The following is a 12,021-nucleotide window of genomic DNA, read 5'->3' as shown; positions in this document are numbered from 1 at the left end:
GTCATTGACCTTAACTATTAATTCTTGCTGTCTCCACAGATGCTGCCAGATCTACTGAGTATTTCCAGCATTTTTTTTATTTTATAGTAGAAATTGAAATAGGTTTGAGTGTCCTGTTTTTTATGCAATCTGTTAGATGTAGATATATAATGTAAGATATGCTAAAACATATTTTGTGCAATATAGTCCTTTTCTATGATGTTTTTAAAAAACTACACATATGGTTTAATGTCTTTGATAGATGCATGGCACAGTATCTTGCAAAGCACTGAGCTACAACAATTACTGCTGTCACTATCACAAATCACAGATGCATCCTTGACAGAATAGGAAGCATATCTAGGAAACAGATTGAAGCAAAGACTTGTTCTCCCCAGGAGTCCCTCAGCATGTCAACTGATTGTAGTTGAGAACTGTTTAGCTGTTTTTGCAGAATTTCTATTGCCTGAAGCAAAGTCAGTCTGTCCTCTTACAAACAGCAATATCATTGCAGTGAAAATTAATTAATAAGTATGTAGAGGATCAGATTTGTTGACCATTGTAAGGGCTGTGCTGCTCTTAGTATTCCCCCAGTATTTGCTGGCAAAGGAAGTGAAAGGCTTGAACTCTCAAGCAATAGTGTGCTACCTCTTCACAAATGTTAGCTCCAAAAGAAGGCATCACAACTTACAGTAGTGGAGTCTGGGAGCATACCTTTTTGCAAGGGGCAGGATGAGTTTTTTCTTCATTTAAGGATAATGTCAAAGGTGAATTGCATGGAAGATTTCCTGCAACTTGCCCTAGTGCTCTCAGAAGTCGCCAAAAATTGCACAATTCTGAAGACATTAGAAATAAATACAGGAAAGGCTGGTAATATTCAGCAGGTCTGTGGAGAGAGAAACAGAGTTAACATTTCAGGTCTGTGACCTTCCACAGGTCACTTAATAAAGACATTAGTTCTTGGATCTTTTCCTCCCCTTCCGATAACCATCTTAAATCCTTCCAGATATTGAAGACACGATGCTCAGTGTGAAAAGTTTCAGACTTCATGCTCCATTCATCCTGAATCTAATTGTTTAATGGGACTGGCTACATGTTTAGGAATTGCAACAGTCAATAACAACAATCTGGATGATAACTGGGAAGTATGTTATTCTGATTGAGTATGATGGGTAATAGAAGTTGTTTCTCATCTAGCATCAGTAATTTCATCTGCTAAGAGGTTTAATCTTCCATAAACTCCATTGGTCTCCTTTTTGAGCCATGGCCTCTTGTGACATTAAAATTATAACCTAATAACCATCTTTGTAACTATCATCTCTGCTCGAAGTTGTGGTGGATGCTTAGTTTCAATCACAAACTGTCCATAACATGTGCTGTTAACAAGGATAGAGCATCATTTAGTTTTGATTAAAACTGGGACATACTAAAAGGTCAATTCCATCCTTTACCTTGCCCCACACAGATCTGATATGCAATATACATTTGATAATTTGGATGTACACAAGCCCCTCTGCTTCAATGCAGGCAAAATTATGAGTTTCAGGAAACTCGTAATTGTCTAGCAGAGGTAAATCTATGGGAAATGCTTTCAGCAAGCGTTATTAGGTCATTGGAATTTATTCACTGTTGCCTCCCAATGGGCACATTGCTTTTTGATGCAAGTTCCATGAAAAAATACTTTTATTTTCACAACATTTGCCCACTTTCATTCTGGATTTAAAAGAGCAAAGAAATATGACTTGCCATTTGGACTTAGCAATTACAAATAGGAATTTTTAAAAAGGCATCAACACACAGAAAATTCTTCAGTCCAGCTGACACCATTAAGTCAATATTATAGCAATTTGCACAAATAGAAACAGAAAATGCTGATCTATCTGTCAATCATTTCCACAGTCCCAATGGCGCTACAGCCGTGTGATTCCAATAACCTGTCAATAATTAGCACCAATGATGAAACATGTATTTCCCGATACTAGGTCAAGAGTCACGTTGGGCCAAGGGCCTGTTTCTGTGCTGTATGACTCTAAAACAGCAGAAAACGCTTAAGTTTAGTTACTCGGAAAAGTTTTGCTTTTTAATTTAAGATAAATTCTCGGTTTCTGCATTAAAATCTGCTTTTGTGTTTTTAATAGAAGTATAAGATTATAGGCATTATTATCAGAGTGGTGGCACAATCTTACCATAGTGTTATTCCAGTATTTGTTTCTAAATTTCTGTTGAATCTAGCTACAGCCATGACATGATTTTGCACTTAGACAGGCTATCTTTATAGTTACTTAGAAACTGCTTACATGGGTTAATTATACAATAATTCACCAATAATTCCTGGTTGTACCTAATTGAAAGCACTTGGCAGAGGGGTTCCAGCTTTTCCAGTTTTCCTGTGCAGATGGGCCCTCCCCTGTCTGACATGTTCTGAGAATGATTCATGGCCTGAAGGGGAGAATGAGGGAAGAAGAAAGGTTGATTACTCACTCGAGATTTTGTAATCCTTATTTTGTGTGAACTTCTCTACATACCAGCCTGTCTATCCAACTTTCAACTGCTTCTTTGTTTACGCTTGCTAACAAATTCAGTTTTGGGTTTTTGTTCTGTGATACAATTGCTCCATATTAACTAATTAAGCTTAGTTTGTATTTCAGTAAGAGAAAAGTGGGCCAATCAACTATCTTGTAATTCTGTTTAAATTAGTAAGAATGCTACAATTTGTATTCAATTAGTTAAAATTACTTGAGATATTTCATGATGTGAAATCACATGATCAATATTGCTGGAAAATTGCTTCTGTGGAATTTGTTAACTTGGTGATTGTTATATATTAAGGAAAATGTATTTATTAATATATATAATATATATTAAGGACTGCTAAATCTCTGGTTAGTAATCACCCTTTAGTATTGAATGGGCCTCTGCAAGTAGCATCGATTGAAGGATACATGCATAAATAATAATAAAGTTAATCTCAGTGAATTAGAAACCAGTTCCTGAGCATTAAAACTCCTAGTTTTATCATTACATCGGATGTTTAATACATCTGTTCACTTGAGCTCCCTCAATCAAATATTGCTTGCAAACAACTTAGTTGCTTGGCTGCATGGAAAATATTGCTTGAAAATGTAGTGTTGCATTATTCCAGATATAAGTATAAGTGGGTTAAATGTTCAATTGGTGGTGAATCAAAGTTAAAATATTGGTTATCTTCATTCCCCTCCCCCATCTTATCCTGCCCTTCTGTTGTAAATGACTCATGCAAGATTAATGACCCATTCTTAACTCACCCAAGTAGCTATTCTTAATGTATGTGCCTGGATGGTGTGTGCTGACTCATTACTCAATCATGGAACCATTATACTGAGCTGGATGCCATCATCACCCAACATCTACACACATGCCTACCTTCTGCATTTAACACCGTGGGTCCATGTTTTGCGGTTTCAGGATGTACACATTTGCAGGTGGAAATCAGAGCACCCAGGACCCCTCACTGCTCAAAACAGCTTCTTATCCTGCTGTTACTTCAATTGGTTTCAGCAGCTCCATATTATAGGCGAGAATTCTTAGAAAAGCAGGAATTTGCACCTAAGGTATATAGTATCCGAAATCACGGCAATAGAACAAGGGTAGGAATGGCTTTGATGGTGATTCATATGAGGGTGGAATGGTCAAAAATGTGGGAGATGGAATTCAATGTCAGTCAGTGTGAGGTACATTTTGATGTATAAAAAATGAAAGTAATAAATATACTTATAATGAGGAAGGGTGGGTGATGCAGATAGTTCCCAGTGATTGAAAGGTCTAGAACAAGGTGACATAGATCGATAATTAAATGTGAGACATTTAGGGCAAAGGGCAGGAGAAACCTTTTACATAGATTTGTGAGGCTGTGGTTTACACTACCCTAGTTGGTGATAAGGTTTAAGACTAAGTTAGATAGATGGTTGAGGGAAAGGAGGATAAAGGGATATAGGAATAGAAGAGGCCCATGGGATTAGGACAACTTGTGTGGAGGATAAATCGCAAAAAGATTGGATGGACCAATCAACCTTTGTTATTTTTATATAATTTTAACCTTTCAAAGCCAGTTTCTTACCTTGGCGACAAATTGACCCCAAAAAGCTTGCTCCCCCACCCACAAAGAAGTCTAGTTTTTTTTTGCAAATAAGACATCCAGTGTGATAGTTCTGGCTAGCAATTTTGTGTATGTTTATGCATAAAATATAGATACAGATCACCTTTTAACATGAAAAATTGTCCCAAGGCACTTCAGAGATGTAAGGAATATGGACACTGATCCAAAAAAGGACAGTCTCCATCTTTTCTTTCCTACATTCCTCTTAGGGTTACAAGTAGAGGACAAGTAGAATTCTTTTTTGAGCAGATAATAAAAGCTTTACTGAGATCTAAGAGAGCTGGAAAAGGTGCACATTGACACATCTAGGCTGCACGAAGAAACCTTAAAAAATAAGCCATGTTGTAATTTATAACAAATTAAGTTGTCTCTGTTTCATGGTACATGATCCTTGCATATACATATTGAATATCATCCCTAATACATCTGTGTTAAAATTCAGATGACAATTTCTCAGGTTATAATTTTACACTTTTTTGTTTAATGGCTTATTTCCAAAGGAAGCAATAAAAATCTGAAATAGAATCTCAGTTCTGAACTTATCATGGTCTCCGTCTGAATGATGCGATCAGGGAGGCATAATAGTAAATTCCAGGAAAACATCAATAAGAGGAAAAAAGAGTGCATTGCCCCAGGTCACCATGTTCTATTGACTTGTAGCATGTTGCAGAGAGGCAGGCATAAGCCTGAGAGCAGATCATATGCTTCCACTTTTGGCAAAACACCGAGGTGTGAAGTGCAGCAGAAGTTGAAACTTTTTTTTAATGTAGATGCTGTGTATGTTATGTAATAGCTTAATTCCACTCATATTAATTAATCTATATTTTGAGATCTGTTTAAAAACTATTATTTATTGAAATTTTGCAGCTAGATAGTTGCGTGTAGTACAAGTTCTAAATTTGCTGTGTGGACATCAGGAGTCTATGAAGGGTTAATAACAGTGTTTGTAATTATAGCCCAAACACTTTAATTATTAGGCATACTGCATGACATCATCCTGTACCTCGGAATTGTCACTGACAGAATTGAAAAAGCCAGATGGTGTGTGATTATAGTTAGTTCCTCCAAAATGTGTTTTAGAAGCAATTAAAAGGTTTGAACCCCCTCCTAGTGATCTGCTCATCTGTGATGAGATTTTTTTTTTGCTCAAGCTTCCTCATGATACAAAATGATAGCTCCTGACAAGAAATAAATGAAATGTCAGGAGGGCTGTAATATCAACTTATTTTTTCAGGAAATTACAGATTTTGGGGCATTTCTCTGGATAAATGGTTTATCTGAAAGGAAGTAGTAAGTAATCTGTAATCCTTCACTGGGAATGAATTTGCATTTTGAAAGCTTCAGTGATTAGGAACAGATGGGTTGTTATCTGTCTGAAATAGTGTAGTAAGTTGCAAAAAAGGTTGCATGTATAAAATGACACTGCAGCTTTCAGTCTGGTTTCCTGGAATAATGTTTGTCTTTTCTTTAAAAATGTTAGTGATTTGCCAGTGATGTAAAAGAAAAGGTTGAGGTTGAAAATATGATAGACTGACAAAGTTTCCTGCAGACTGTCCAAAAAGAAGAGTGCCGCTTTCACCTCCTGCTGTTTCATACTGATTTTCAAAACTGTATTCAGCACTAATAGCCTAAAAAGAAACTGTCGTGTTTTGAAGTATTCTGATCCATCAAGCTTCAGACAGCCCGCGACAGTTTTAATGTTTTACAGTCCTAGACAGCTTTAAAAACAGGATATTTTAAATGTATCGACAAAAATATTACCAGTACAGAGTGAACTGCAGCAAGATTGCAATTTTTTTGTTTCTATATATGAATTCTAATTCATTATTTATTAACCATGTAATCTTGATGACTTTTTACCTCTAGGATCTGAATTCAAATCCAGTCCAGAATAATGAAGTGAGAGTTTTTGCTGTTGCCTAGCTTGTATATAAAATAATTTGAGCAGTCTAAAATTAGGTCCTGGTAGGCATGACCTCATGTCACAAAACTATCTCTAATTCAGTACAGCTAGCAATGTCACAAAGAGAGCATAGGATGGCTGATCTGGGAATGAAGAAAATGCAATACTTATGCAGTAAATAGTCCTCTTCTGTGATTCAGCAGAGTAGAGGGAGTTAACTTCTGACTACTCGATGCTGACATTGTCATTCAAATAACACAGATGCTAACAAAATTCACCAGTACAATTTGTTTCTTAGTGCAGGTCATTTTCATTACTGGTGACACCGTAGAGCAGGCGATATTGGATTGACTTCTCTTCATATACCTCGCCTGATTGTTCTTTCCATTAACTTCAATGGAATTAAAAATCAGGTAGGATGTATGACAGGTGGCCTATCCAATATCACCCATTTTACAGGATCGCCAAAAGTCAAATTACCCCTAATGTTTCTACTATCATTTATCAATTTGCATTTTATTTAAAACAGAATTGTTTAAAGATCGCATTCTCTTTTTGCAGCAACAAGCAAGCTTTTCTCCTGGAAAATGTACCATGCAATGATGTAAGCTGCAAGACTGTGGGTCGAATGTTCAGGGTTCTTTGGGAGCTATCCGATTTAAACCAAATTAAGAATGCTGTTGTGGCAACCTTCTTTGACATTTATGAAGATGTAAGTTCAGCATTGTGCTTATAATTATCATATGCACATTATTAATTTGAATTCTGTGTCCAACTTTTTACAGCTGCTGGTATTGGGGAACTTCGATGTTAACTGGGTATATGTACCAACCAATGTGATATTGAGTCCTACAGACTAGGAAATTTTCAGATTCAATCCCTGGTTCATGCTGATTTTTCAGATCTCAGCCAGGGTGATGATAGCGAATTAACACCCAGAGCTGGGAAGAGGAAAGGTTAGCCATGTTTTTTGCTACTGATTAAAGTCCAGTGACCCTTTGCTAGACAGTACAGATTTTTGGATGTGGGGTGAGGACAGAGTTGGTTTTGGCTTTGACCTCCTTTGCTCTGAGGATATTTACACCATGTGATGGAATGCAATAATACTGTTTTCAAGGGGGAAAAAATTATAGAGACAGTGTCGAGGGAGGAGAGAACTGGACAAACACTTTTTGTCCCACTGTTGGCCAAATTAGAAAACTGCTTTATTTTGTTCACTCTTCATTTTATTTTCAAACTAAACTAAACTGTCAAGGAGAAATACTCATCTAAAATTCAAATATTGGAAGCCAGTTGAAGGGAATCATGGACATACATAACTGTGGGGTAATGTCTAGTTTTATTAAAGTTATTTTCTGTAAAGTATAATTTGGTGAAACTGGAGCACTTGTAAAAGCATTTTTTTTAATAAGATGCATAAATAATCTGAAATTAAAAGTGTTTTTATTTCAAATATCGAGCTCTCAAGTTGCAACTTCAAGTCTCAATTCACATTCATTTTTGGACCTCCTCAGGAAGTGGTCTGTTGGCTGTCCTCAGCTTGATAATTTACAGGAAGGAGCGATAACTCTCTGAGATAACTGTAACAACATTGGTGGGTTGGTCTGATCTTGCGCACTTTCCTGTGCGGGGAGATAATTTGCAGAAGAAATTTTTTAAAAGCTTAATTTTAAAAAGTTACAGCTGAATAAATTTAAAGCACATTTACTGAGGCAAAAATGGAGAATGCTGGAGATAGGCAGCACACAAGACAATGAACCAGGAACACACAGGACTGTTGACTTTTCAGGTGCAAAACTTTTCCTTATTTAAGACATTTGAAAAAAAAAGTTACAAGTCTTGGTTATCTGTAAAGGATTAGTAACAATTATAAAAACTCATCCATATGAGTGAAAATATTTCTCTTAAACTTGGTGAATTATTAGTAAGTGGCAGAAGGTGGTATCAACTTTTAAGCACACAATGTCATCAGAATCCTGGACAAAAAGTAAAATATCATAAAAAATGATGAATATTTGCTGTCTGAGCAGATTTAAACAGTAGCCTCTACGTGTAAAGAGCACTAAGGTGAAAACTGCACTTACACTGCACAAAGCCATAGAAATAGCAGATAGATCACATAGTTATAATTAAGCTCAATCATTACAAGATATACATCCTTGTACAGATTGTTTCCCTGTTGAGGTTTCATCCACACAGCCTTTCTGATCTGGGAGATTTGTGAGACAACATCTTTAATTTTGACAGTGCTTAGACTGAAGTAACTCAGTTCATCACATCCATTGCTGGTAGATGCAGTTCTTGGACTTTGTTTCATAGGCATATGATTATGGGCTAAACTTTTAACTACTGTTATGACCGAGGTGGGAGGAGTGTACTGTTAATTCCTGTTTTCCAGTATTTGTTTACTGGTCAAAACCAGGAACCTCTTGTTGACCTTTTTCTTTTAAAAGCATCCATAAAGTTCAGCTGTCTCCAAATGTTTCAATGTCCATGAATCCTTTTTTTTTCGTTTTTAAATATATAGATTTCCAAGTTTTAACACAAAAAATAGAAATTCCATAACACTATACAATTTGCCATGCTTTTTATTCATATTAGACTCTCTCAGCTACCTTATTAATGCCATAACCTGGCAATATGGAAATGAAAATCAGCTTTGTTTCATTAATGAAATCTTGATTATTCAGTTTAGTAGTCAAACGCAAAATATTAATTATCTGGTTATTTCATTCTTCACAATAAATTTCTTGCCATGAAAAATTTCAGAGTATATTGGTACTTTTTACCTTTTTAAGATGCTCCTTGAAACCTACCTCTTTGGTCAAGCTGGTCATCTACCCTAATATCTCCTTATGTGGCTCTGTGTCATTTCTTTTTGATAACATTCCTGTGAAGGACCTTGGGACATTTTACTACATCAAAGGCACTATATGAATACAAGTTGTTGTTGTAAAATAGACAATTGCTACACCAAAAATAAAATTGTTCTCAGTTCATCCGCTATTACAAGGCGTATTCATTCATATTTCATAAAACATATCTAAGTTTAATTATAAGAATACTTTGAATAGGTTAAATCAATGCAGCTTTGATCAAGAAAGTTTTGAATTCTGGCAATGTCTCAGAGGCATTGGACTTTCAAGACAAAAAAAGATCAAGGTCTGTCTAGTTCCCCTATCATACTGGTAGTCACATGCTACAACAATAATGGAATTATTGACTTATGGCAATCAATCTCTGTTAATTAGTCCACAAAGATGCAAACATGAGGAAAACTGCAGTGGAGGAGGGCTTTGGGAATCGTAGATCCAAAATAGGCTCTATTGCTCAAGCATACCACATGTCATGTCTCAAATTACACTTATACTGTATCCAAAAATGCTGTTTGCTTAAGAAATCTCCTCATTTGCATTTGAATGAATCAATACTATTTGCTTCCACAATTACCTTAGGGAGCCTGTTCTACAGATCGCCCACTCGAGTGTTGAAATAATGCTTCCACAGATTAAGAATATAGAACAGTACAGCACAGTACAGGCCCTTCGGCTCACGATGTTGTGCCGAACCTTTAACCTACTCTAAAATCAAACTAACTACCTACCCTTCATTCTACTATCATCCATGTACATATCCAAGAGTCGCTTAAATGTCCCTAATGTATCTGCTTCTACTACTACCACTGGCAGTGCATTCCAAACACCCACCACTCTCTGTGTAAAGAATCTACCTCTGACATCTCCCCGAAACCTTCCTCCAATCACCTTAAAATTATGTCCCCTGGTGATATCCCTTTCCACCCTGGGAAAAAGTCTCTGGCTATCCACTCTATCTATGCCTCTCATCATCTTGTACCCCTCTATCAAGTCACCTCTCATCCTTCTTTGCTCCAATGAGAAAAGCCCTAGCTCCCTCAATCTTTCTTCGTAAGACATGCCCTCCAGTCCAGGCAGCATCCTGGTAAATCTCCTCTGCACCCTCTCTAAAGCTTCCACATCCTTCCTATAATGAGGCGACCAGAACTGAACACAATATTCCAAGTGTGGTCGAACCAGGGCCTTATAGAGCTGCAGCATAACCTCGCGGCTCTTAAACTCAATCCCCCTGTTAATGAAAGCCAACACACCATACGCCTTCTTAACAACCCTATCAACTTGGGTGGCAACTTTGAGCGATCTATGGACATGGACCCCAAGATCCCTCTGTTTCTCCACACTGCCAAGAATCCTGTCTTTAAGCCTGTATTCTGCATTCCAATTGGACCTTCCAAAATGAATGACTTCACACTTTTCCAGGTTGAACTCCATCTGCCACTTCTCAGCCCAGCTCTGCATCCTGTCAATGTCCCGTTGCAACCTACAACAGCCTTCCACACTATCCACAACACCAGCAACCTTCGTGTCATCGGCAAACTTGCTAACCCAGCCTTCCACTTCCTCATCCAAGTCATTTATAAAAATCTCAAAGAGCAGAGGTCCCAGAACAGATCCCTGCGGAACACCACTGGTCACTGAGCTCCATGCTGAATACTTTCCATCTACTACCACCCTCTGTCTTCTATGGGCCAGCCAATTTTGTATCCAGACAGCCAACTTCCCCTGTTTTGAACTTTTCCCCTTCAAGCACAGCCCATGTCCTCTGTTTGTACTGTCTGGACACAGTGAAATAGCTTCCCAAGGTTCACATTTTTTAGTCCCTTTAGAATCCTTAAAAACCGCAATTAAATCGCCTCTCAGCCTCTCTTCTGGTGAGAACACGCCCAATTTACATTATCGCTTATAATCCAAGCCTTCCCATTCCCTTAATCATTCTGGTTGCTGTCCTCTGTATCCTTTCAATAACTGCAATATTGTTTTGTACTGTGGCCACCAGAACTGTACACAGTATTCTAAGTGTATTCACTGCAATGATTTATAAAGTGGAAAGATTACCTCACTATTTCAGCTCAATATTGACTTTTTAATGTATTCCAACATCTGATTTACTTTACTCACCAGCTACCGTGCATTGTTAAAATAACTTTAATTTGTCAATAATTCATTTTCTGTGCATATTATTCTCTTTCCTTTTAAGTAATACGATTTTCCTGGATTTTTTTGTCCCTGTGCAAATCACTTTACGTTTCTCTATGTTGAGTTTCATTTGCTGCCTGTGTGCCCTATTTCCAAGTATATTCAATTCCTCTTGTAGATCATGATCAGCTTTGGAGTATACCATCTTCTTTTGAACAGCATATTCAATTGGAGGTTTTGAACATATATCTTAATAAGCACGATATCTTCCATTTCATTAAAAGTACAAATGACACGTTTATGTAGCATGTACAACAGTATTGACTAAGAAATGAGGAAAATATCATGGTCAAAACATATTTTGAACAATAGTTTGTATAACACTAATATTTCTCATGCTACAATTGTCTTTTTTATGACAGGGTATCTTGGACTTGCTTGTATTAAACAAAAATCAGGAAAATTCAGAGTTCGCCATCCATGCTTTACGAAATAACTTTGATGCTGACGCTTACTTTGTTAAAGTCATTGGTAAGTCGACTTTGTCACATCCAATTTATGTATATTTATCAAGCACAGTTTTGAAATTAAATCTATCTATCAAATTCAGTAAAACTTCTTATGGATAATTCGAAGTTTATTTTGATATAGATAGAAAACAATAGCTAGGTAGTAACCAAGGCAGTACTGATCAGTCGGCATTAGAACATAGAACATAGAACATAGAACATACAGCACAGAACAGGCCCTTCGGCCCACAATGTTGTGCCGATCCTTTGTCCTCTGTCAAGGACAATTTAATCTATACCCCATCATTCTCCTTTATCCATATACCTATCCAAAAGCCTTTTGAAAGTCCCTAAAGTTTCTGACTCAACAACTTCCCCGGGCAAGGCATTCCATGCCTCGACCACTCTCTGGGTAAAGAACCTTCCCCTGACATCCCCCTTATATCTCCCACCCTTCACCTTAAATTTATGACCCCTTGTAAC

At 37.1% G+C, this 12,021-nt stretch overlaps 1 protein-coding gene across 1 annotated transcript in view; it reads left to right on the top strand.

Moving 5' to 3' along the window:
- itfg1 (integrin alpha FG-GAP repeat containing 1) overlaps nucleotides 1-12,021 on the top strand; it is a 296,337-nt gene that overhangs the window by 172,202 nt on the left and 112,114 nt on the right. Inside the window, exons 11-12 of the mRNA XM_068049376.1 lie at nucleotides 6,579-6,729; nucleotides 11,452-11,560. Of these exons, the coding sequence (XP_067905477.1) occupies nucleotides 6,579-6,729; nucleotides 11,452-11,560 (260 nt within the window). The remainder of the gene's footprint in view (nucleotides 1-6,578; nucleotides 6,730-11,451; nucleotides 11,561-12,021) is intronic.

This window comes from Heterodontus francisci, chromosome 17 (genome assembly GCF_036365525.1).
Source record: "Heterodontus francisci isolate sHetFra1 chromosome 17, sHetFra1.hap1, whole genome shotgun sequence".
NCBI lineage: Eukaryota > Metazoa > Chordata > Chondrichthyes > Heterodontiformes > Heterodontidae > Heterodontus > Heterodontus francisci.
The sequence above is the reverse complement of the archived record's forward strand: the minus strand, read 5'-3'. Positions and strand labels throughout refer to the sequence as shown.